The 26,758-nt window shown below is 41.7% G+C and overlaps 1 protein-coding gene and 1 long non-coding RNA gene across 5 annotated transcripts in view; one reads left to right on the plus strand and one right to left on the minus strand.

Moving 5' to 3' along the window:
• Positions 1–26,758, plus strand: part of ATP13A5 (ATPase 13A5) — a 123,948-nt gene that overhangs the window by 49,460 nt on the left and 47,730 nt on the right. For 2 of the 3 annotated variants that reach the window (XM_025286375.3, XM_025286382.3), the window contains exons 8-13: positions 2,612–2,684; positions 3,626–3,754; positions 10,984–11,154; positions 13,526–13,683; positions 16,357–16,545; positions 24,251–24,312. In XM_025286375.3, coding sequence (XP_025142160.3) covers positions 2,612–2,684; positions 3,626–3,754; positions 10,984–11,154; positions 13,526–13,683; positions 16,357–16,545; positions 24,251–24,312 — 782 coding nt within the window. The remainder of the gene's footprint in view (positions 1–2,611; positions 2,685–3,625; positions 3,755–10,983; positions 11,155–13,525; positions 13,684–16,356; positions 16,546–24,250; positions 24,313–26,758) is intronic. The other variant, XM_025286391.3, reaches the window with a different exon arrangement.
• On the minus strand, positions 1,492–25,751 carry LOC112585181. Of its 2 annotated transcripts, XR_006551349.2 has the most exons (5): positions 25,353–25,751; positions 21,006–21,229; positions 15,770–15,971; positions 15,085–15,213; positions 1,492–3,788 (listed from the first exon to the last, which is right to left on the minus strand). It is a non-coding gene; the product is annotated as an uncharacterized LOC112585181 (long non-coding RNA). The 2 variants fall into 2 exon arrangements; XR_003109619.3 differs by lacking the exon at positions 1,492–3,788 and having other exon boundaries at positions 4,072–15,213.

Here is a 26,758-nt window from a genome sequence, read left to right on the forward strand (position 1 = left end):
CACAGAAGAACTGTACAAAAAAGATCTTCACGACCCAGATAATCATGATGGTGTGATCACTGACCTAGAGCCAGACATCCTGGAATGTGAAGTCAAGTGGGCCGTAGAAAGCATCACTACGAACAAAGCTAGTGGAGGTGATGGAATTCCAGTTGAGCTATTCCAAATCCTGAAAGATGATGCTGTGAAAGTGCTGCACTCAGTATGCCAGCAAATCTGGAAAACTCAGCAGTGGCCACAGGACTGGAAAAGGTCAGTTTTCATTCCAATCCCAAAGAAAAGCAATGCCAAAGAATGCTCAAACTACCACACAATTGCACTCATCTCACACGCTAGTAAAATAATGCTCAAAATTCTCCAAGCCAGGCTTCAGCAATATGTGAACCGTGAACTTCCTATGTTCAAGCTGGTTTTAGAAAAGGCAGAGGAACCAGAGATCAAATTGCCAACATCCGCTGGATCATAGAAAAAGCAAGAGAGTTCCAGAAAAACATCTATTTCTGCTTTATTGACTATGCCAAAGCCTTTGACTGTGTGGATCACAAGAAACTGTGGGAAATTCTGAAGGAGATGGGAATACCAGAACACCTGATCTGCCTCTTGAGAAATTTGTACGCAGGTCAGGAAGCAACAGTTAGAACTGGACATGGAACAACAGACTGGTTCCAAATAGGAAAAGGAGTTCGTCAAGGCTGTATATTGTCACCCTGTTTATTTAACTTATATGCAGAGTACATCATGAGAAACGCTGGACTGGAGGAAGCCCAAGCTGGAATTAAGATTGCCTGGAGAAATCAATAACCTCAGATATGCAGATGACACCACCCTTATGGCAAAACGTGAAGAGGAACTCAAAAGCCTCTTGGTGAAAGTGAAAGTGGAGAGTGATAAAGTTGGCTTAAAGCTCAACATTCAGAAAACGAAGATCATGGCATCTGGTCCCATCACTTCATGGCAAATAGATGGGGAAACAGTGGAAACAGTGTCAGACTTTATTTTTCTGGGCTCCAAAATCACTGCAAATGGTGACTGCAGCCATGAAATTAAAAGACGCTTACTCCTTGGAAGGAAAGTTATGACCACCTAGATAGTATATTCAAAAGCAGAGACATTACTTTGCCAACAAAGTCAAGTCTAGTCAAGGCTATGGTTTTTCCTATGGTCATGTACGAATCTGAGAGTTGGACTCTGAAGAAGACTGAGCACCGAAGAATTGATGCTTTTGAACTGTGGTGTTGGAGAAGACTCTTGAGAATCCCTTGGACTGCAAGGAGATCCAACCAGTCCATTCTAAAGGAGATCAGCCCTGGGATTTCTTTGGAAGGAATGATGCTGAAGCTGAAACTCCAGTACTTTGGCCACCTCATGCGAAGAGTTGACTCATTGGAAAAGACTCTGATGCTGGAAGGGACAGGGGGCAAGAGGAGAAGGGGACGACAGAGGATGAGATGGCTGGATGGCATCACTGACTCGATGGACGTGAGTCTGGGTGAACTCCGGGAGTTGGTGATGGACAGGGAGGCCTGGCGTGCTGCGATTCATGGGGTTGCAAAGAGTCGGACATGACTGAGGGACTGATGTGATCTGATCTGATATGAGTAACTGACATCCATACACAGCCTTCCAGGGAGGCTCCAGTTGGTCTGGCATTGCACTCACCTCTGGCTGGTGGCCTAAGAGTCAGTTTAGGTGACTTTGTGGATCACATCCTCTCTCACCTCTGTTTTCTCATTCCCTGAGTTATCCTTGGAGATGCTTCCTCCACTTCTCCAGGCTGCTTCCATTCTCTCCACTTTGTCAGGGTCTTACCTCAATGAATCCCACTTCAAGTGAATTTGTTTAGCTGATGTACTCAGAAAAGTGTTTTGTTTTGTTTCTTTAATGACAGCTTTCTTATTAGTCATCAATACTCATCAAACTCATACTATAGTAATGAGTACTATTCAAAGTGATAAGTAAAATAAGCATAAAGTAACTTAAAATAACCATATAAAATAGACTGTTCTTACCTCTGCCTTTAGATGAGGAAAAGGGGGTAAACAGGCTGAATAACTCAAAAGTGGTAGCACCAGAATTCCAAATAGAGCAGTATGAGTCCAGTCTGCAGAATTATTCAATATGAAAATCCACCAGTTCATAGAAGAGGTGATGGTTGTTCCACATGCAATCAAAATACAACCTAAGTATTCAGAGGCTCTTACAATGGAAACCCCTTACAGATCAAATTCTGCTTTGCTTTTTACAGACAGAGCAACAGAGACACAGGAAGGGGAGTAACCTGTTTGTGGTGTCATTGGTTTTCTTCAGTCTAATCATGCATCTTCCAGAAATGAAGTCTCCGATCCTTAGCTTTAGCCTGTGAAACAGTGGCTGTGCATCATTTTTCCTGGGATTGAAATAGCATTAAGCTAATGAGCATACTTGCTGCTCTGAATAGGGAGTTGAGTGAGGTAGGGGTTGAAATAGGAAAGTAGGAGCTTGAAAAGTAGACTTGAGTCTTTCCCAGAGTCAGTTTGACTGTGGCAGCAGGTTCAGCATTTACTGTATTGAGATCAGGTGGTTTTCAGGATATGGACTATCTAATATTTAAATACTGACTTTAAATTTACAGCAATCAGTGAAGCTGCACAACCTCGTGGAGGATCACAACAAAGTCCAGGTCAAGATCACTGTAAAAGGCAAAGGTAAGTGATGTGTTTTGCTTTCATCAGCATCCTAGTATTTGGAGTGGAGTTGGTCTCATTTGTTTTGATGATAAGTCAAGGAGGAAGTCTTTTTTGATTATACTGAGGACTGAGGCTGGGCAAAGCAAACAAGTCATCATAGATTGAAAATTTGAGGCAGCAAGGTCATAAGAATGCTGACTTGTACCTGCAGGGTACTGAGAGTGAGTCCCTTGTTGAATTCTGTACCTTAGGTGCATGGCATGCCTCACCCTGACCCCAGCCCTGATTGAACTGTTTCTACTCAATGTCTGGTTTATTTCAAATCCCCTCTGTACTCCATATTTCACTCATTGGAATGTTACTGGGTAAGCCTTCTTAAGGCTTTTTGATTTGCTAACTAACCATCTCAAACAGACCCAGCAGCATATATTTGTATCTGTTATATGGAAACCAGACCTGTATAAGGCTTATGGATGGCTGGATGGACAGTGGGCATTTGCTCCGAATTACCTGGGCTGAGGTGACCATGGCTCTCAGCAAGAAGTGAGGAGCTGTACTCCAGAGCAGTGGAAGTTGTCTGGAGTGTTTACATGGGCCCTGATCCAAGTACTGAGTGTGCTATAGGGGGTCAGGAACCCAGCTAAAGGATGTAAGCAGACACAAAGAGGCACTCTTCCATGGACCAATGCCCTTTAAGGGTCTCCTGTGGACAGAGTGCTGTCCCAGGTGCTAGGATCAAGATGGGATCTTATTGCTGAGCGAATCCTTTCATAAGACCCAGACACCAATTCCCTAATCCTAGTTTTCTGGGAATCTGCAATTGAGTGGAAAGAGGCTGGAGCAGGTGAGCATGCAGGGTAGTTCTTGACCAGAAAGTTGATAAGAGTTCTCAGCTGTTTTTATTGTTAAGTAAAAACATGAAAATTTCATCTAATCATGAAAATGTTGCTCCTGTATAGGTTTGCAAGAGCTGGAATCCCGTCTCTTGGTTCCTGGAGATGTTCTTATTCTTCCAGGAAAGCTTTCATTGCCTTGCGATGCTGTTCTGATTGATGGAAGTTGCGTGGTGAATGAAGGCATGCTCACAGGTAGGCAGTTGTCATGGAGCTTCCTCTTTCTTTCCTTCAAACAACCAGTCCCAGTGAGCAAAGCAGATCAGCATACACTTACCTGCTTTATGGACACAACTTAGTGACTGAACAACAACAAAGGTATTGAGAGATAGATGGGGAAGACACATCCAGGCTATTCATGTGAATGAAAACAATATATGTAGATAAGGAATATTTAAAAATATCAGAATGAAAACCACAATACATATGAAACTAGAAGAAAAGATTGATACAACTTGGAATTAATTAATTACCCCATGAGTGAGATGAATAAGATGCTGTGAGTTTAGAGGTGGGTGAGAAGATCCTATTTATTTGATGCACCATCTCTTTATAAATATGAGGATGGTTTATACACCTGTTTGAACAAAACACAGACTAAAACCGTCAGCTCACAATTGACAGGGCATAGGGATTTTATCCAGCCCTGTATTCTGTAGATGGAAAACTGAGCCCGTTTTCAGTGGGAGAAAGATTGAGTTGGGTCTTCCAGAAAGGCAGTAAAACAGTTCTGCTCTTTAGAATCGTGTTTCCAGTTGCTCTCGCTGAGCATAAAGCTGGTTTTCTAGTTGCGGCTTGAACTGTCCTTGTCCTCATTTGTGTACGGTCCATTTGAATTTGTGTGATTAGTAAGGCACTATCTATAACCTATTCTTTAAGCCAAAAAAAAAAAAAAAAAAAAAGAAGAAGAAGAAGAAAATACACAGGGCATCTTAATTAAAGAAGAAAAAAACCATATGGAAACATGAAAAAGAAATTATTGGTCTTTTGTGTTTACAGTTGGTGCATTTTTCTGTTCCCAAATAGTGTAAGACAAGGAAAAGAAAAAACACATGCACAAACCTTTTTAATATCACCTAAACATAAAGAGAGTCATTCTCTAATTCCTAAATTGTTCAACAGAAGCATATTTCCCATTAAAGATGAGCCTGCTTGATTTAAAACTGAGACAAGAAAATGCAGTAAACATAAATATGTGCAGTATAATTACAAAATACCCCTTTAATGTGTTAAGATCTAACTGCCTTGTAATGGTGGTGTTGAGGATTTGCATACTGATCATATCTCTCATCCAGAATGTTGCCATAGTACCTCAAGTACAAACCTCACACCCAAGATAACCGTGCTCTTCACTCAGAGGCAACAACTATCTCTCATTTCCAATAGCCTGACAACCAAGAACAGTGTCTCTGAAGGCAACAGAGAGCGTGGCAGTGAGACTAGAGAGAAGACACACAGCAGGGTTTACTTCCCCGGGTCTTCTGACCTGGAGGATCATGCTTGCCTGCTTCTTAGGAAAACTCAGAAAGTCCCAGAGAAGCAGCAAACGCAAAAATGCCACCTTTTAACAAATGTGCAAAGTTGACCTAAAATGACCTCAAATGGTCAGTGGCTTTTCTGAGGGCCTGTTTCAGGAAAAACAAAGTCATCAGTATTAATATCTATGCAGCCTAAGTATTGATAAAGTCAACTTTAGAGATAAACACATAAAAGAGAAATATAGCCATCTCTTTCGCATTAATTTCTTGAAATAGACCTCAGTACCAGCATGCTTTGAATATTTTATTACATAGCTTGCCTAGATCCTCCCACTTACTATGTATTCCTGGGAAGGATCCTGATGGAGTAATTAGATTAAGGTTAGATTCCTGAAACTGCAACTGTATTTCTTGAGTATGTGTTCACAAATGTGACTCAGGTAATATCCTCCATGTGCAAAAATAGTCCTTTACATATACAGAAGTCTTTATGTAAGAAGAGTAGCAAATATTCCTAGCATCTCTATAGCAATTTATACTTTTATAAACAACTTTTATATCTCACTTCATTGTAACATAAAACAAATTAGACTAGGCGCTACTATAATACCCAATTTACAGACAGGGAAACTGAGGTGAAGAGACTAAGGCTGCTCAGCTAATGAGTGAAAGGGTCCGAGTTAGAGGTGGATTGGCTTCCAGGCATGAGGGACCATAGGAGTGAATACAATGATTCTAGGATGGGTATAGGTACTGTTTTTTTTGTTTTGTGTCTCCTTGCCTTTTCCTTTCTCAGGATTAGTCCCATTTATAGCACATGCGCATTGCAGAATTTTCCTTAGCATCATCTTAACCTCATCTTCTTGTCATAAACTCCACTAGGCAAAAAGCTCAACTTTATTTTATACCTACACTTCATTTTAATTTTGGCTTCAAATTTGGCCATTCTTGAAAGTGTGTGGTGTGAAGCATCTGATATAAGTCAGGTATCCCAGCAGTCAGCAGGAGCTCCCCAGCAGTTAGCAGGAGCCCCGCCCCCACGCCCCCCATTCTAGTCTGGCTACAGAAGTTGTGCCAGGTACTGGGGAGAGGCCTCTGGTCTAGGACACGCTCCTCTCTGTGGTTGCCTCATGCCACTCAGAGCTCGGGGAATGTCGGGGACCTATCTACCAGGAAATGAGGCATACCCCGGTGACATTTGCTCTCAGTTTCCACAAACTTCTAGAATGTTTCCATGTCCTAGTTTGGTTCGGGCCCCTTCTCTCATAGACATACAATATCCAAGCTCTCTTTAGACTTTCTTCCAATTCCTAGTCTTTGGATTTTTATTTGGCAAGAAAAGTAGTAAAAGAAAGGCATGATGAGCAGAAAAGCTTTTTTCCTACTCCCAGGTGGTCTCTAAAATTTATGGTAAATTTATGAGTGACTTTTGAAACTCAAAAGCCAGTCCCTTGCTCTTTTCTTGTGCCTCCTGAGACAGTGATCCCCTTCAAGATTTAGCTCTTCCTGAAGGGTCCAGAGGAAAAAGGGAGTACTATGGGGAGAAATTTTTTCCTGGTAGCAATAGCTGATTTTTCTTAGCTCTCATAAGTATTAGGTGTTATGCTAGCATTTTACACATGTTTTTTCATTCAATGCACAACTCTGCAAAGTGAGAGAATCTGAGGTCCTGAGAGGGTAATTTATTTGCCTAAGGTTACACAGCTTGAAAGTGGTAGAGCTGAAATTAGAATTCATTTGTTTATTCGTTCATTCATTCATTCCACAAATGTTTATTAGCCCCCACTATGGAGCAGGCGCTCTACTAGGTGCTGGGGAGACAGCATTGAACAGGCAGATTTCTGCCCTCATGGAGCGGACTCTAGTGGGAGGACAGAAAACATGCAGGCAGATAAATGACATAAATTCCCAATAACAGGAAGTTCTATGAAGGAAATAAAATACTTAAATCCAGCCATTTTGTCCCCAGAGCCTACGCTTGCAACTACTGTTCCCTGTTCTCTTAGGGATAATTATGAGGGGGAGGGGTAACTTTCACTCTGCCACAGTCCCTCACCCTCCCTCTGCTCATTAGAATTACTGATCTATTTGAATTGTATGTGCAGAATCAGGTAGTGGTCTGAGCTGGACACAGAAATTCCCCTAAAAGGTTATTTCATATTTATATCCTGTCAGACAAGCTTGTAGTCAGTGGAGAGATCAGATCTTCTCCTCTCTTCCTGTTTTCCTTTCTTCTTCTCTCTCACTCCTGTCTTTCTTTCATTTATTCACTCATTCATCCATTTATTCAATAAAGTTTCAGAGATGCCTGCTATGTGCCAGCACTGAACTGTGTGCTGGAATCAACAAGAGAAATGAGAAAGGGTCCCTGCCCTCAAGTAGTTTATAATCTGATGGTCCCAGAAGTATAAATAAACAAGGACCTGACCTTTCAAAACCCTGTCACCATGTAGAGACATCTGGCTCATTGTGGACAAAGGAGGGAGTTTCAATTTCACAGCAGCCAGGATCTTCGGGTCTCAGAAGCCAAGTGAACAGTTGGCTGTGAGTGTCTTTCCTTCTGAAACCCTCTCCAGCCTACATAGATATCCAAACTTTTGTTTGGAGAATCCATCCTTTCCTGGGATTCCCTGGGAAAATGCTGAATATAAAAATTTTAAATGTCAAAGTCCTTGTCTTCTGATATTACCTAGATCACCAGAAAGAACCTAAACTTGTGTAACTATAATCAGTATAACTGTATTTCCAAGTAGGAAATATAACATTATCTTGCTAATTGAATAGCAAAAATCTGATGACAGTTTCAACCGATTCTAGTGCTTTTTAAATCTATGAGCCCAGAAGTGTTATTGGCCTTTTTATTTTGTCTCTGAAGCTTATTCTTTTTGAACTCCGAGCTGATTTTCTTTGTATCTGAGATATCTGGTTGTACATCCATTAGGGAAAGTAGAGGAAGAATACTGGCAAAGAATGGGAGTCAGTAATAGAAAACATCCACGGCTGGTTTAGCTGAAGTCTCTGTAGAGGGATAACAGCCATGGATGCTCAGATGGTGGTGCCTCTGACAACCTAGCAGGAGCGTTTGAGGCTTATTAGCAATGGCAACTGAAAAGGTTGAAGGATTTTTGAGAAAAGAATGAGATAATAAAAGGAGCCTCTGTTAGGATTCATCTGGAAATGGTTTGTGAAGACTGAAAGGGGGGACTGGAGGGGAGGAACAATTAGGAGAATGGGAGATAAGAGAAAATAGATATGTTAGTCTCTGACCCAGTTCCTGGCACAGGGCTCTTGAAACACTTGTAAATTCCTACTTGATAAAAGCACTAGGAGCGTCTCTTGTTCTAATGAGGCCGCTGTTAGTGGATACCTGGATGGCTCTTGGATGGGGGCTGGTCCCCAGAAAGACCAAACCATGATTAGAAACTTGGAATTTTCAACCTCAACCCCCATTCTCTATAGAGGGAAGAAAGGCTGGAAATGGAGTTGATAATTAATCATATCTACATGAGGAAGCTTCCATAAAATCCTAATAGTATGGGGTTCAAAGAGCTTCCAGGTGAATGAGCACACCCACATACCAGGAATATGATGCACCCCAACTCCAGGGGGACAGAAGTTCCTGTACTCAGAACTCTCCCAGACCGTTCCCCAGGTATCCCTTCACCTGGTTGTCCATCTGTGTCCTTTATAATACTCTATAATAAACAGCTAAATGTAAGTAGGCATTTCCCTGAATTCTGTGAGCTGCTTTATAAAATTAACTGAATCCAAGGAAGGGATCATGGGAACCTCAGATTTATGGGTCATGTTTTAGAAGCACAGATGACAAACTGGATTTGCAACTTGCATCTGAATGGGGTGGGAACAGTCTTACAGGACTGAACGCTTAACCTGTGGAATGTGACACTATCTGCAGGTGGATGGTATCAAAATAGAATTTAATTGAGTTAAATTATAGAACAATCAGCTGATGTCACAGAATTGCATGTTGTGGAGGAAAAACCCCTACACATCTGGTGTCAGAAGCTTTGTGAGTACAGTAGGGTGTGAGACTAAAGACAAAACACATAAGGAAGGACTGGGGATTTTCCTAATTCAGGACTTCAAAGTTGAGATGTTTATTTATAAAAAAGATTGATTAGTTCCATTGTAGCCTCAAATTACCCAGAGGACGTGTTTGCATTTCAGAGAGCTAAACAAATCACAGCTAATCCATTGTTAATGCAACCACCAAGAACCAAACAATGATTGCCATTTAAGCCACTGGGATCTAGATGCAAGAGTCCAGGAATGACACTCAGAGGAAGGTACGTTAGGACTTGGAAAATCATTCTGTGAAAAGGCAGATTATGGAAAGAGGAGGAATCAAAATGGTTCTGAGACTGTAAATCTGTGATTCAGCAACAAGGTAAGACCTTAAGAGAAACCGAAATTTTATTGAAGAGGAAATTTAGGGCTAAAGATATTGATACAGATTTTAGAAATGTTGAGTTCCAGAGGCTAGTAGAATATCCAGGTTGAGATGAACAGCCAACAACCGAGAAGCACCAAACAAGGGCCCAGGAGAGAGGAAAGATGGAGCTAGGCATTACTGGGATATCTTTTTAGACATGCCAATTAATGGAAGTACAGCTGAGGTCATCCAGAAAGAGGAAGAGGAAACAGAGGTCCTATCTTGTTACATTAATTTCTATTTCACTGCAAGCTCCAAAAAAGATCATGAAGAATATTTTTTTCTTCGAGATTTGAGATGTAATTAACATACAGCACTGTATAAATGTAAGGTATATAGCATGACTTGACTTACATAATGAAATGATTACAAGTTCAGTGAACATCCATCATCTCACAAAAAACAAATAAATAAAAAAGAAATTTAAAAAATTTCTTATGATGAGAACCCTTCGGATTTATTCTTACAACAAATTTCATATATAGCATGCAACAGTAAAGGTCATATTCAGTGTTAATCATATTTATCATGTTTACATTACATCCCTATTACTTATTTATCTTACTGAGAAGCTGGTACCTTTTGACAATCTTCATCCGTTTCCCTCTCCTTCCACCCCAGCATGAAGAGTACTGAGAATATTGTACAGATTTTCTGCAGGCATCATTTTTCACCCATCTCTGTACTTCCAGGGCTGCTTTCCTCTACCCCAAACTCAACATTCCAAACACCCTCAACTGCCATTAATACCCAGAGCACACCATTCTCTTTCTCTTAGATCTCCTAAAAATGCTCTCTCCTCCTCCTTAAGCTGACTGAGCTTATTGCCTTTCAATTGTCACCTATTACTTGCACACAAAATCTTTCCTGATCTTCCTTTTGGGTTGGATCTTCAGATCACCTGGTTCTGCTACCAAAATATTTACCACACTGTCATTTTAATTAATTATTTACTGATATTTATGGGCCTGGCTCCCTGAGCTTTAGGTCAGAATTTCTGTCTTATTCATTATTATGTTGCCAGCATCTAAAGCAATGCCTGGTATGGAATAAGCACTTAGACACATTTGCCAAATCAATGGATGAATGGACAGATAAACAAGTGAATAAGAGGCAAGTAATAATAACTAATAATAACATGCTTTGTAGCTTCTTCATGCCTAGAATAGTGCTGGGCTTAAAGAAAACTTAGGAAAATGATTAAGTGGCAACTCCTTTCTCTAAAATGGGATGCTTTTTAAATAAAAAACAGTAAACCATACTGGCCAGGTATGGGAAAGATAGGCAACTCTTAAACAAATATTTGAAATATAATCAAGTATACCACTGCTTGCATCACTAATATCCTTAAGATTGAATAGTCATCTGACTTTTGAGATAGGAATGAACAAACAGATAAACTGTGGTTTCTATCCTTTCTTGAAACTGGTGAATACCAGCTCTAAATTACTACCCAAGTTCACACAAAATCAAAAAAATACCATCTTCTTTAGGAGAAAGTATACCTGTTACAAAGATACCCCTGCCCCATGCAGAGAACACCACAGCCTGGAAATCCCACAGCTTGGAAGATTATCGGAAGCACGTCCTTTTCTGTGGAACAGAAGTTATTCAGGTCAAGCCCTCTGGGCAGGGGTCAGTAAGAGCAGTCGTTTTGCAAACAGGTCAGTAGATTCCATTTTTGTAAACATCATCTATGATTAGAGGTGGGGGAGCTGGGTTAGGGAAATCTTGTTTACAGTTATGGAGTTTGTCACATTCTGGTTTCCCATGAAATGCTTATTATTCCAGGTTGCTGCCATTTCCAACTGAACTGTTCATTGTGAATACTGTTGTTTGTGATGAAGTGCATACGGGGATGAAGTACACTTCCTCAAAGGCAAAACTGTGTTCTTGGGTTTACTATGAGTCCATAGACTTCTGCTCTTTTCACTCTGTACTTCCTCTAAGTGATTACCAAGAAAATAGTTTCAACCATGATCACTTGAGAAATTTTTCTTTAAGAGTCATATGCCAGGCTGTTATCTCAAGGTTTTTACTGGATGCCTTCAACAGGTCCAAAGATTCTTCAAAGTCAAGGCATCTACAAGGGGACTCATACTCCTCTAGTGCCTCTTTCTGTAGCCATCATCACCATCTAGCAAGTTTCCTCATATTGTCTTTACTCCTCATTTTCTCTGCTACCAAACAGGGCACCACATCCTACGGATTCTGCAAATACCTCCTGCATCCTGTCTCCCTCCCTCTTCTTCATCCTCATAGTTGGTGTTATCTAAGTTATCATTTCATGTCTAAATTATTACAGAAGAAATATTTATTTGAAAGTATCCCTTTAATTTTTCACCTTAAATATTGTTTTTTTATGCCTTGCTCAATTTTTCTCTAACCTATTCCTCAATCTGTCACCAAGTCACACTTCTAAAACATAGTTTGGAGCGATTCATAAATACCATGCTCAAGAGTGTTTCAAGACGACCCATATTAGTCCCATTCTTTCACATGACATTACATGATCAATACCTTCCATGATCTGGTCTCAGCTCTGTATTTACCCATGACCTGTATTTCTGCCCCCCACATATTCATAAACCCAAAATATATCTTGCATTTTGATATTTCTATGCTTTAGTTTAGTCCATGATTCAACTGTTCTACCTAGTTTTTTAATACAAATATCAAGGTTTGAGGGGCTTTTATGCTCAAAGTAGTCAGTGGACATGAGAATATCCCTCAAGCTGCTGCCTAAGAAAAAGCTAATGGGTGTAGATCATGAAAACTCCTGATCTAAGCTTGTAAAATGCTAAAGCAACAGGTTAGAGAAAATTTGGCTGTTTTCCTTCAAAGTCTACAAAGCCATGTTTGAGGAGAGCAGATGTTCATCAAGAAGTGGGATTAAAGCATGCTTGGAAATGGCAACCCACTCCAGTTCTCTTGCCTGAAAAATTCCATGGATGGAGGAATCTCGTAGGCTACAGTCCATGGGGTTGCAAAGAGTCAGACACGACTGAACGATTTCACTTTCACTATACTTACAATACTGATTCATGTCTGGAATATATAGTAGTCAATCTTTTTGCCAGTACTTTAGAGGTGAATGAGTATCTACTAAGTGCTATGCATAGAGGGCTAAAGAAAAACAAATGTGAGATACTCTTTGCCCTCAAAGAAGATTATGATTTGATACAAGAGACAGATGGATTTATAGCCTACAAAACACAGTGCATAGAGGGATGTCATACAACCAAGTTGGTTTTTATCCTTTCTTAAAACTGGCAAATACCAGCTGTAAATTACAGACAGAGGGAGAAATTACTTTGATTATGAAATATGGGAGTAGAATTCTGGAAATACTTATTTGAAGAGATGGTATTTTGAGCCAAACCTGATAAAAGGGAAGGATTTAACCAATCACATCAGAGAACTGGAAAAATAGGCTAATTTGTATCTAAGAAACATAAAAGAAGGAATGCATGGAGGTCTCTGGGACCAGGGAGCAGGGACTAGGGATAAGCCTAGTGAGGCAGGAGACCTCAAATGCTATGCCTACAAATTTGAACTGTATTCTAAAATGTGTGTGGTCTGGAAGGTTTTTGAATTTAAGAATAACATGACCAGAGGCATATAAAATTACTTGGCCTTGTGCTTTACTTTTCTCTTAATTTTCCATTACTTTCAACACATACTTTTCTTTAAGTCTTCTTCTCTCAGCATCTCTTGTTCTCTGGTCATTGCCTTCATCAGCTCCTTGGTCTTTTTCTCAGCCCCGTATATGAAGTAGGGGTTACATTGTTTGAGCCACTGAAGCACTGACCCCCAGAGCAAGAGAAATTGAGAAGGGCTAAGTGAACACCATTTATTATTCCTGGCAATTTGGAAGAATAATAAATGTAAAACTGTTAGGTCACAACAATGCTGTTTTAATTCCATATTCAAATGACTCTATTAACTAATTCTTAATTCAATGCAAACCATTTTTTTCTTTTAGGGGAAAATGTATTAAAGGACCTTACACCACTTGTGATTATCTTCATGTAGGTTACAATACAGCCAAAGGGGACTTGGTGAGATCCATCCTCTACCCCCAGCCTCTGAACTTCAAACTGTACAATGATGCCTTCAAGTTCATAGTGTCCCTGGCCTTCCTTGGAATCATGGGTTTTTTCTATGCCCTTGGTGTATACATGTACCATGGAGTAAGTACTTGGGGGTAGGGCTTTTTAATAGGATAACTTTCTCAAGGAACTTAACCTAACTAAAGGGTTAGAATCAATGTCATCCAATAGAGCATTCTAGAACAATGAAAATGTTCTATATCTCTACACTGGTCAACTTGCTAGCCATTAACTATGTGTTCACTGAGCACTTGAAATGTGTTGGTGTAATAAAGGAAATAAATTTTCAATTTTTAAAAATTAAAATAGCCACATGTGATTAGTGGAAATTATATTGGAAGGTGTAGCTATTAAAAGTTGTGAGGTTCACAGCTCCTTTCACCACCTGGATGGGAGTGAAAAGTTATTTCATGTGTGGCATTTGTTACATCCAAGCCCAGAGGAATACATGTTCCCTCAGAGGAAATACATGCTTCTCAATCATTATAGGATGGGGAAGATTTGGTCTTAAGATTAGAAAGCAGTAAGGATATACACATTTGAATGACAAAAATGCAAAGGAAGAAAAACACAAAGGAATTCTGGAACTAGCAAGCAGTTATGAGATGAATCTAATAAGGTAGGATTAGATCAGATTAAAGGGGATATTGAATGCCACGCCTAGACATTTGGACTATTTGAAAGTGTTGATGTATTTGACTGTGTACATTGTCAAGGGAATACTCAACACACCATGCAGTCAATGAGCTACCCTGTGTTCTTGTTAGGTTCTGAGATGAAATTGAATGTCTGGTTGTACAGAGCTGTGTACTGTATGGATCCCCACTTCCCTTTATAAGCTTCACGATGTCTGTTTTGTTTGGATGTCTCTCTGAATAGTTGTGATGGCTGTGCAGGAAAGAATTGTCACAAATAACCCATGACGTCCTTTCTGGTCCTAAGAATCTGATTCTGCTATGAACTTTGCGGTCTCTTCTATAAAACATGCTGGGATCTTAGCAGTGTGGGCTTATAGGGGAGAATAAAACATTGTGAATAGAAGGATCCACACACAGGTATGAAACTGGGCAAGAGTGGACTCTAAAATGCCCAAACTGATGGCATTGGTGATGGCATAGAGAAGTGTGAGTGTTGAGTGTGGGAGAGGCAAAGGCAGTCATGAGAATTTTTAGGCAATGTCATGTTCAAACCTGAGCTCTGCATAGTCATTGCAACCTGAAATAAACTCTCAGAGAGCATTTCTAGGAGGAAGGACGTTAGAGGAGGCCAGGGCACATGCGCACCAGTAGAATAGAGTCTGGAAAGAGTGAGGCAGAAAGTCAAAATCAGTGGGGCTGGAATTTGAGGCGTGTGCCAGTTTCATCTGGGAAACATGAGCTTTGAGCAGGAAAACAAGCAAAAGCCCTCTCCTATGGGCCAGGAAGCCCTGGTGGTGATAGCATATGATAGTTTCTTGGGCAAGACTCAATGTCCAATACATACCAAAGCAGCATTCTCATTGCACATCCCATCGTCTTGTAGGTCTGGACCTGCGGACCTTTTGGCTGCTTCTGTCTGCACTGGCTCAGCATTAGGCAGGGCTGAGTCTCCTGGGTTAAAGCTCCTCTTTGGCTGGGGTTGGAAAAATCCGGAAATGATGGATTTCATGATAAACTAGAATTGGCCTGAAGATGTGCCAAGTAGCCATTGTTACTAAACTTGAATCTGTTTCCAATACTGAGAAGAGAACTTTATGGCTAAAATCAAGGTAATTTCATAAAAACCTAGGCAAGGTTGTAGAGGGAAAGCCATTCGTTAACAGAGCATGGGAAAATTATGCAGCCTATGATTTGACCTCGGCCCTGCCTTTATTAGTCCTGTGATCCTCGCTAGATTTCCTGGAATCCTGATTCTGTGAGACTTGGCTTGGTAATATGACATATCAGTCACACATTTGTGCCCTCCCTCTAGATGAACAGATTAGGGATTATATCCTCACCATTTAACCAGCATGTGGCCTTGGCAAAGTTGTTTACTTTTTTAAGTCTCAGTTTCCTCTTCTAGTAAATGGAAGAAATAACAGTACTTACATTGCAAGGTGGTTGTGAGGAGTAAATAGTGTGTGTACACAGTGCTTGTTCCAGGGTGTGTATCCAGTGAGAACAAGCTAGTTTTATTATTGGCTTACCCAGAGCAGTGAATATATGCTGAGATCTTGGCAGAATCCTGGTTCTAGTTTTCATCGGGCTTCCAGGCACTCCACGCATGTGTTGAGCACCTTATCTGTGTCAGAAGGTGCTAGGCTCTGTATCTGGTGATGAATAAGATGAATTCCAAGGTGACTTCAAGATGAACGAGGCGCAGCTGCTGTGCAGGAGAAGTTTGTAGAACTGTTGAGAAAGCAACAGTCAGGCCATGTGTGAACTATTACAACTCAAGTCTAGTCCCAGTGACCAGGGGTCCAGAGGGTGTGCAAATGCCTGATGGGCAAAGAAGGGGTGGCCCTCTGGGTGGACAGAAGGCTGAGTGGAGAGAATCCGGGTCAGGAAGGGCAGGAGGGTGTGGGGTGGGGGTCCAAGGTGTCATTTCCTCTACAGTGGGTGACAATTTGTTGATTTCTCAGACTCGGCCTGGAGAATACTCAGTCCAACCAAGACAGCTGGCTCATGATGACTATTCTGAGCTTCCAGAACTCCATTGGTGTGACAGGAGATGGAGCCAGGAAGGGTGTGTGTGCTTTCTGCCAGGCTAACCTGTGTGTCCGTCCCTCCCCAGGCCTCTCTACAAGACACCATGGCCATGGCCCTGCTCCTCCTCACCGTGGCGGTCCCTCCTGTGCTGCCAGCTGCCTTGACCACAGGCATCGTGTACGCACAGAGGAGGCTGAAGAAAAGGAGAATCTTCTGCATCTCCCCACAGCGGATCAATATGTGTGGGCAAATCAACCTTGTGTGCTTTGACAAAGTATGAGCTCAACTCCCCAGGTTGGAGGTTAATGATTTTGGGACATATCTGAGCCAGGAAGGGCCTCAGAGACTAGCCCAGCACCCTCCTGGGACAGATGGGAACATGGAGGCCACGAAGGTCACACACGGAGCTGGTGTGAGAGCATGTTCTAGAAGCCCCCTCTCCTGAGTCCTGAGGAAGTGGTTTAGTCATCACATCAAGCATTTCTTTCTTTTTTTTTTTCTTTTTTTTCTTCTCATGGTCTTTCTTTTTGTCTTATTCTTCTGGGACCCCTATGATTCGAATGTTGTAGCGTTTAATATTGTCCTGGAGGTCTCTGAGATTGTCCTCATTTCTTTTAATTCGTTTTTCTTTTATCCTCTCTGATTCATTTATTTCTACCATTCTATCTTCTAACTCACTAATCCTATCTTCTGCCTCTGTTATTCTACTATTTGTTGCCTCCAGAGTGTTTTTAACTTCATTTATTGCATTATTCATTATATATTGACTCTTTTTTATTTCTTCTAGGTCCTTGTTAAACCTTTCTTGCATCTTCTCAATCCTTGTCTCCAGGCTATTTATCTGTGATTCCATTTTGATTTCAAGATTTTGGATCAATTTCACTATCATTTGGAATTCTTTATCAGGTAGATTCCCTATCTCTTCCTCTTTTGTTTGGATTGGTGGGCATTTATCCTGTTCCTTTATCTGCTGGGTATTCCTCTGTCTCTTCATCTTGTTTAAATTGCTGAGTTTGGGGTGTCCTTTCTGTATTCTGGCAGTTTGTGGAGTTCTCTTTATTGTGGCGTTTCCTCGCTGTGTGTGGGTTTGTACAGGTGGCTTGTCAAGGTTTCCTGGTTAGGGAAGCTTGTGTCCGTGTTCTGGTGGGTGAAGCTGTATTTCTTATCTCTGGAGTGCAATGAAGTGTCCAGTAATGAGTTATGAGATGTCTATGGTTTTGGGGTGACTTTGGGCAGCCTGTATCTTGAAGCTCAGGGCTGTGTTCCTTTGTTGCTGGAGAATTTGCTTGGTATGTCTTGCCCTGGAACTTGTTGGCCCTTGTGTGGTGCTTGGTTTCAGTGTAGGTATGGAGGCGTTTGATGAGCTCCTGTCAATTAATGTTCCTTGGAGTCAGGAGTTCCCTGGAGTCAGGGTTTGGACTTAAGCCTCCTGCTTCCAGTTATTGATCTTATTTTTACAGTGGTTTCAAAACTTCTCCTTCTATACAGCACCATTGATAAAACATCTACGTTAAAGATGAAAAGTTTCTCTACCGTGAGGGTCACCCAGAGAGGTTCACAGTGTTACATGGAGAAGAGAAGAGAGAGGAGGGAGTTAGAGGTGACCCGAATGAGATGAGGTGGAATCAATAGAGGAGAGAGTGGGCTAGCTAGTAATCTCTTCCTTATGTGCACTCCACAACTGGACCACTCAGAGTTGTTCATGGAGTTATACAGGGAAGAGAAGAAGGAGGCAGGAGACAGAGGTGGCCAGGAGGATAAAAGGGGGAATGAAAAGGAGGGAGACAGATCCAGCCAGTAATCAGTTCCCTAAGTGTTCTCCCCATCTGGAACACACAGAAATTCACAGAGTTGGGTAGAGTAGAGAGGGGTTAGGGAGGAGATGCAGGTGACCTGGTAGAGAAAAAGGGGAGTCCAAAGGGAGAGAGAGCAGTCAAGCCAGTAATCTCGCTCCCTAGTGAAAAATAGGTACTGAAGATTGGGTTCTTAAAGGTACAAAATTGGTAACAAATACATTAAAGCAAAAATTAAAAATCTAGAGTAGAGTTTGGAATTTCAAAAATACGATGTTAAAGAAAAGAAGAAGGAAAAGAAAGAGAGAAAAAACGAACAAACAAAAACAAACAAGGTCGCGAAAATTATAAAGAGAATATAGGTACAAAATTGATGACTAATACCAAAAAGCAAAAGTTAAAAATCTAGAGTAGAGTTTGGAATTTCAGATATACAATGTTATATAAAAAAAGAAGAGAAACAGAAACAGAAAAAAAAAAGTCACAGAAATTATAAAAAAAACTATAGGTACAAAATTGATAACAAATACCAAAAAGCTAAAATTAAAAATCTAGAATAGAGTTTGGAATTTCAAAAATACAATGTTAAAGAAAAGAAGAAGAAGGAAAAAAAAAACACAAGGTCAAAAAATTATAAAAAATATATATATGAAGTTTGCTGTAAAAAAAAAAAAAGAAAACATAGGGCCTTTTTTTTTTTTCAAAGTAATAGGTTATAAAAGTGAAACTTAAAGGAATAATAGAGGACTTAAAATTTTTTTTTAAAAAATTAAAAAAAAAAAAGAAAGAAAGAATGATCGTAAAAATAGTAAAAATATATCTAGGACTTTCTCTGGTTTTGTTGTGAGTATTGTGGGTTCAGTTCATTTTTGGCTAGTTCCTTGGTCCGACTTGTATTTCTCAAGATCTATAGGCCCCTTCCTATGTATTCAGTAGTAACCACAGGGTTTTAATCTATTGCCTGTAGCTTCCAAGGTGGTTCCCTCTGTTATAGCTTCTACTGTTTGCTGGTCTCTTCAGTGTCTGGTTTCCGCCCTGACACAAAGGGGATGGTGGAGGATACTTTTTTTTGTTGTTTTTTAGGCTCACTTGTTCAGTCGCGCTGTTGGGACGGAGGGAGGGATGCTGCAAATAACACTGGCGTGTGCTCGCAGTGCCTCAGCCAAACTGGGTCTGCCCCCACTCACGGGGCGTGTAGCCTCCCTGCCCACACTTCTCAGGCTCTAGGTTGCTCCGCCGGGAACCATCCGTGGCTGGCCCTGGGCTGCCTGTACCTCCCAGGTCCAAGCCGCTCAGGTTCAGGCACTTGGGTAGTCCTCAGAGGCGCAGACTCGGTTGGGCCTGCGTTTTGTGCCCTTCCCAGGTCCGAGCAGCTCAGGTGATGAGGTGTTTGGCGAGCGCGATTGCTGCGACTTATCGCCTCCCTGCCGCTCATTTATCTAGGTGTACAACCGGCGCACCTTCTCAGGCAGATGTTGACCATCCAGAACCCCAAGAAGTTTTAGTTAGCAAAGAAGCCTGCTTACAGTTTTATAGATAATGTCTCTCTGGGGCTGCAATTGCCCCCTTTCGGTTCTGGCTGCCTGTCACCAGAGGGGGAAGGTCTGCAGCTGGCTATCTCTGTTCAGACCTTTGTTCCGTGCGCGGGCCTGGCGGTGTCTTAAGTTAGGGCTGGCTTTTCGCATGGTAGATATCCCACAGTCTGGTTTACTAGCCCAAATTATTTCACTCAGATAGCGCTCAGGGTATTCAGGCCAGGTCCTTATCCTAAGCGATGCAGCCCGCTCGCGCCTCCCTGCCCAGCCCCTGCTTGCTAATGGCGGATGCAGGCGTCTGCGCTGCTTTTCCGCTGGGGGAGTTACCGTAGGGCTCGCAATCTGCGGGTTTTAATTGTTTATTTATTTTTCCTCCCTGTTATGTTGCCCTCAGTGCTTCCAAAGCTCGGCACAGATTCGGCAGTGAGAAGGTTTCCTGGTGTTTGGAAACTTCTCTCTTTTTAAGACTCCCTTCCCGGGACGGAACTCCGTCCCTCCCTCTTTTGTCTCTTTTTTTGTCTTTTATATTTTTTCCTACCTCCTTCCGAAGACTTGGGTTGCTTTTCTGGGTGCCTGATGTCCTCTGCTGGCCTTCAGAAGTTGTTTTGTGGAATTTACTCTGCGTTTAAATGTTTTTTTGATGAATTTGTGGGGGAGAAAGTGTTCTCCCCATCCTACTCCTCTGCCATCTTGGCTCCTCCTCCCACATCAAGCATTTCTTTCCTGTCAAATTTAATATTTCCGTGCCTGTTTCGGGTTTTAAAACAATTTCTTACTGTAATCACTTTTATGAATGACTGGCTTTTTTCAGGCAAAAAATAATATGAGGAACATTTCTGTTCCCTTGGTGCTTTGTCCAGAGCTTAAGGGAGCATATTCACTTCTCCTCCGCTGCTTCTTTTCAGGAACTGGAAAGCAGGGGCTGTGACCTGTGTTACACACTCTGGTCCCTCTTTTCCCCTTTGCTTCCCAGAATGTTGAGCCTCAGGACTGGGGCAGATTATCTGTGCTTAGGGCCTGGAAAGGTGGCAGAAGGGAAGTATGTTCGGAGGAGGGGACAGCTGTTCTGGGACAGGTCCCAGGACCCCTCTCTGTGGCTCCTCTTGGGGACCAGGCAGGGCTGCAGTATCAATCACCTCACCCGGCTACCCAGTTTACCAGCTCTAAGGCAGGGGTCTGGTCTGTTCCCTCCATGTCTTAACTTTGTCTTCATGAGAATAAATGATGAAGGCTTTGCTGCTTTTTAGAGAACTGATGTTGGCAGAGAGCCCCATTAATGAGATGTTCCAGGCTCTTGAGAAGCTCATGAGCTAGTTGAGGAAGAAGGTAACAGGGAAACATAGATGATGAAAAGACAGTGAAATGCATGCTAAATAAGTATGAGCCAAACACTGGGGTGTGGTTACCTGCCTCAGGTGGGAGTCACCTCTAGGCTGTGGCTTTGGCTGTCAGGCAGAATGGCCCCAGGCTCAGCAGTGAGCAGCCCAGCAGCACACAGATAGCTGGGCTGCCACAGGTGGGGAGCCAGACTCTGGGTGGTGAGAACGTGGCTTTGTGGTCAGGATGCAGCTGGAACCGATGAGCCCAGTTGCTCAGGGCTTCATGTGCTCGGAAAAGATGGCTCCTTGTCCTAGACAAAGAGAAACAGAGAGCAAAGGCCAAGCTGGAGAGACACCATGATCAGACCTGACAAGTCCTGGTCCCCAGGTAGAAGTGGCGTAGCTCTTACATCGTTTCAGTTCTATTCTTTTCTAGTTTCTTTTGACAAAGAAACCTGTAAGGTTAACTTAACAGTAGCTACCTTTTAGATTCAGGGCCAGAGAACAACTCTTGACAGCAATTCCTATTACTGACCCAGCAGCCTCACCAGTGTGTAGAATATAGGAGGGAGATTTACAAAATGTGTTCATTACATATCTGTTTCTAAAACTAATTTTTCCAGAGGTGTTCCCTTTCCTTCCTGTAGAAAGCGTTTCCCTCCACATCCTTGTGCTCCTTTGCTAGACTGTCTTAAGGATGCTCGACAGCAGACTTGGCCAGACTCCATATGTTGTGATGGCATCTTATTATGTGAAGACTCATGATTGGGAATCAGTGAAATGGGAAATCTAATCATGAATTGACACTAAGTTTCTGTGTGACTTTTTAAGATAGTTGAAGTACAATTCTCTGTTTCTTTCATATTATAAAACTCTACCACCATGATGTTAGAATAAACCCCTCCACAATTAATTGAATTTCCATCTAGTGCTATTTCAATTTAGAAGATGTTCACCACTGGGCTTCTGAGTATATTTATTCCCATATATTTCTAGTTTTACACTGGGTTCATACAAGTTCTTTGAAACAAGTTATCTCTCTCTCTTTTCTATTCAATTCAGTCTAAGCCTGGACTAGTATTTATACTAAGAAGTTTTATTTTTCTATCTTAATCACTTTAGAACAGCAACTGTAATTTAGTGCTTTTTCCATTTATGGCTAGTTTTATTGTATAAGGGTTATTTTCATGTAGAGAAATAACTTTGTCCCTTATCTATTTTTGCTACGGTATCATCTCTGTTTTCATGTTCAAGATATTGATGTTTTAAAACATATCTAATCATCAGGAAAACATTTCAGTTTGAATTAAGTTGCTAACTCTTGCTGAAATGGAGCAACTCAAGAGCCTTCGGAATCTAATCACACGGATTGGAGTCCTTATAAAATATAGGAGGTACATGAAAAAAGTAGTGTTTTGCTTTTTTCTTTTGCTGTTGTTGTTCTTGAAGGAATCCTACACGAAGCATGTTAGCTCTCCTTGAAGTCCAAATTAGTTAATAAAACAAACTTTCCTTGTTTCTTTAATCCAGAAGCTCAGTACAGACGTTGTCTCTCCACATGCTTTTCACAGTTCACTTAACATTTGTCTTCTGGTGGAAGTCTCCAAACAGGCTGGATTCTGTTTCTTTCTCTCCAATCTATGTGCCAGTGGACCCTTGAGCTGCTCATTTCACCTTTATACTGAGACTGTCTGTACCCTAGTTGTAAGAAGAGAAAGCACTGCAGACACTTCACTGTAAAGCATGGTGCTAATGCAAATGTGCTATGATGATAACAGATATCATTTGATGGAAAACTGAAAACTTCAGTGTCTTATTTGGTGATGATTTTCAAGAAAAAAAGTGTCAGAAACAAAGGTGTCAGTGTTGAAAAGGACATTCCCTATCACTTTACAATGCATTACTGACAGAGCTGAGCCAGTGATAGCCACCTCCTTATTCTGACTGGGTGTAGACCAGGCCAAATGCCATTGGCCTATTGCATAAAGACAGACACTAGGGTTTGTAATTAATAATCGACTGTGAAGCAATGGGCAAATTAAAAGTGCTGTGATAGCACTCAGCCCCATTTTGCTTTCTCTGCTACATTATCTGACAAATACTTTCCCCTGATGCAGCAAATCAACCCTCCCCACCATTTTCCTCTTGATCTAACAGTCAAACCCATTCCTGGGCATTAATTAATATTTATTATGAGCACTTCACTTCTCTCTGTAGTCTCAAAGCCCTTTATCAACATTTCATTATCAATCTGGACAGTCACCATGTCACCCATTATTTTTAGGAAATAGCTGTGAACCATAGCAGACTAGGAACGAAACAGTCTTGCAAAGAAAGAAAAAAATTCTGATCTCTGCTTTAGAAAGACATTTGGCAAAACTAATACAGTTATGTAAAGTTTAAAAATAAAAAAAAAAAAAAAAAAGAAAGACAACAGGTGCCAACTGAGAAGTCGGACTTGAGCTGGTTCTTGTTGGATTTCTATTCCCTGAACCTTTCTCATTCAGCAACAGCAGTGGTCACAGCAGTAAACAAACAAAATGAAACACTTGCATTTGGTAATAATTAGTGACTAGAGAAGGCAATGGCGCCACCCCACTCCAGTACTCTTGCCTGGAAAATCCCATGGACGGAGGAGCAGTCTGACACGACTGAACGACTTCACTTTCACTTTTCAGTTTCATGCATTGGAGAAGGAAATGGCAACCCACTCCAGTGTTCTTACCTGGAGAATCCCAGGGACTGGGGAGCGTGGTGGGCTGCCATCTATGGGGTCGCACAGAGTCGGACACGACTGAAGCGACTTAGCAGCAGCAGCAGACTCAACTTAATTTTCAACATGGTCTTTTGGGAATCATTTGTCACTGGCTGAATCTTTCTTTCAGGTGCTCTTCTCTGATTTAAAATTTGATGCTTGCCAGTAAGGGCTTGGCCAATATTTTATAATAAGTATAAATGGAGTATAACCTTTAAAAATTGTGAATCACTATATAGTACACCTATAACTTGTAGAATATTTTATATCAACTATACATTAATAAAATATAAAACACAAATTAAATTTTAAAAAGAATCATTGAACAAATGGAAAATAAAAATTTTAAAAGTCTGTTCTTAGAAGGAAAAAAAAAGAAAACTAATGGATAGCTGAGTATCACACTTACTACAAATATAAACAATAATGAAAAAAATTTTTAATAAACCTCTAATGTAAAAAGAAAGGGCTTGGGTCAGCTAAACATACTTTGGTTTCTTAGGAGCTTGGGTTTTGTGTAAATTATAATTAAAAGCTCTAAATCTTCTGGTAAAACCCATTCTGATTTTTTTTGCAGACTGGTACTCTTACAGAAGATGGACTGGACCTCTGGGGCACTGTCCCTACTGTTGACAACTGGTAGGCACTGTAATGGAGACAGAGTGTGATTGGTGGGGCTGCCTTGTGACACTCCAGTCCATCCTTCCAGTGTTGAGGGATGAATCTCACATAAAATATACATAATAATTGGCTGGTACTGGCTCCCCATTAATCTAACTTGTTAAATAAAATGAGTTCTAAATTCGGAATCAGAGAGGGAAAGTAGATCTTCAAACTCCACATGAAAAATGGAATAGAATAAGGTGGATGACTAGGGACTTGAGTGAATAAAACAAAAAGCAAAGAGTGAAATCAGGACTGTGCTTAATTTAAAACTGCATAGGCTTCCTGGGTGGCTTGTGAGGTGGGAAATCCAGAAAGGAAGACCCCCATTTCCCCCCTCATGGAGTTCGCACTCTAGTGAGACGAAAGGTGCAAATGGACCCACCTGCAATGTACCACACGGGCTGGGGAAAGAATTAAGGCACAGATATCACAGTAGAGAAGAAGACATCATAATGATTGCTTGATAAAAGACAGTCCTGATTTTTATAACAATGTAGTGGATAAAAGGTAGAAATTCATTTTGAAAATGAATAGATCAAGGAATACCAGCTGGAGGAGATAACAAACGAGATGGGTTTTGAAGGGAGTATGGCTACAAATTTTACAGACGAGGTTTAAAAGCTGGCACAAGGGAGCGAAGCCAAAGCCAAAGCTCCAATATTTTGGCCATTTGACGTGAAGAGCTGACTCATTGGAAAAGACCTCGATGCTGGGAAAGATTGAAGGCAGGAGGAGAAGGGGGTGACAGAGGATGAGGTGGTTGGATAGCATCACTGATTCAATGGACATGAGTGTGAGCAAACTCTGGGAGATATTGAAGGACAGGGAAGCCTGGTGTGCCGCAGTTCATGGGCTCGCAAAGAATCAAATATGACTTAGTGACTCAACAACAACAGGGAGTGGAGAGGGCAATCACATAAATACTACCCCCCAAACAGAGCTAGAGACAAGAGGGAGTGCCCATCCTCAGAGAATGCCCCCTGCACTCCCTTCCCTGCAGGGCTGGGACCCACCTTCTCAGTCAGAGTGGAGACACTTCTGCTCTTGAGCTCTGGGTATACCACCTGGGCTCCAAACAGTAGCTGAGGCTGCTGTCACTGAAGGAGTCATGCAGGGACTCTCCAGGTTGGTGACAGGGTCCTGGGTACAGCCCTGGCACAAGGGAACAGTAGTCAGGCAGTGTGACGTTGCAGAGGATTCCTGGGCTACGTGTCAGTGAACTCCCTGGGCTCCTGTTAATGTGCCTCTGCTTCTGGGTACTTGGATGCACAGATCAGGTTTTGGTCCAGACAGGCAGACCTCTACTGACCAGAGCAATGAAAGGGGAAAGGGATATTTGCAGTTTCCATTCCTTCTTTCTATCCTTTTCCCCTAGTACTCTGAGACTTTGAGAGAAGTAGAAACCCTGGATACAGTTTTTATTCAGCTGTAAGATGGGAGGAAAGAATGTCTACTGTCAAATAGGGAAATGAGTTTTTGATGCTAGATATCCATGCCAGGAGTTTTAAGAAATAGGGATGAATGCCAAAGGGCCGACTTGTGAGAACTATTTGAATCCATGCTTGCTTTTTTTTCTTTATTGTACTTATTCATTAAATTTTGGGGCCATGCTATACAACATGGGCTTCCCTGGTGGCTCAGATGGTAAAGAATCCTCCTGCAATGTGGGAGACCTGGGTTTGATCCCTGGGTGGGGAAAATCCCCTGGAGAAGGGCATGGCAACCCACTCCAGTATTCTTGCCTGGACAATCCCATGGAGAGAGGAGCCTGGTGGACTACAGTCCATGGGTCTCAAAGAGCTGGATATGACTAAGTGACTAAGCACAGCATAGCACAGCATATGGTATCTTAGTTCCAGGACCAGAAATTGAACCCACACCCCCTGAGTTGTAAAGGTGGAATCTTAACCACCAGACTGCCAAGGAAATTCCCCATCCATGCCTGCTTTTACTTGAAGAAGAATGGAGCCAGCAGGCAGGCTTCCTTTCCATCCCTGCTACCCCATTGGCCTGGAGACTTCTTGCCTGGTCGTTTTCTAGAGACAGCTCTACAATTTGCAGATGTCAGCTCTGAGCCTTCCCACAGTCTACCTTCCCACAACACCGCCACCCTGTGGGCTGGCAGCAGGTTCGGTCACTAAGCTGTGTCCAACTCTTTGCCACTCCATGAACTGCCGCATGCCAAGCTTACCTGTCCTCCACTATCTCCTGGAGTTTGCCGAAACTCATGTCCGTCAAGTCAATGATTCCCTGTCATTATACCCAAACACTCAGAATTTATCATATAAGGTTTGGGGGGAAGGGGAGCTAGTGAAGGTTTTGAGCATCGAGGTGAGGTATCAGTAAATTTATCTCAGTAAAATTGAAGGGCAGGGTGTGCAAAATGAGTTTGTTGAAGACCTTAACTTGAGAATTATTT

The sequence above is a fragment of the Bubalus bubalis genome, chromosome 1 (genome assembly GCF_019923935.1).
Source record: "Bubalus bubalis isolate 160015118507 breed Murrah chromosome 1, NDDB_SH_1, whole genome shotgun sequence".
Taxonomy (NCBI): Eukaryota; Metazoa; Chordata; class Mammalia; order Artiodactyla; family Bovidae; genus Bubalus; species Bubalus bubalis.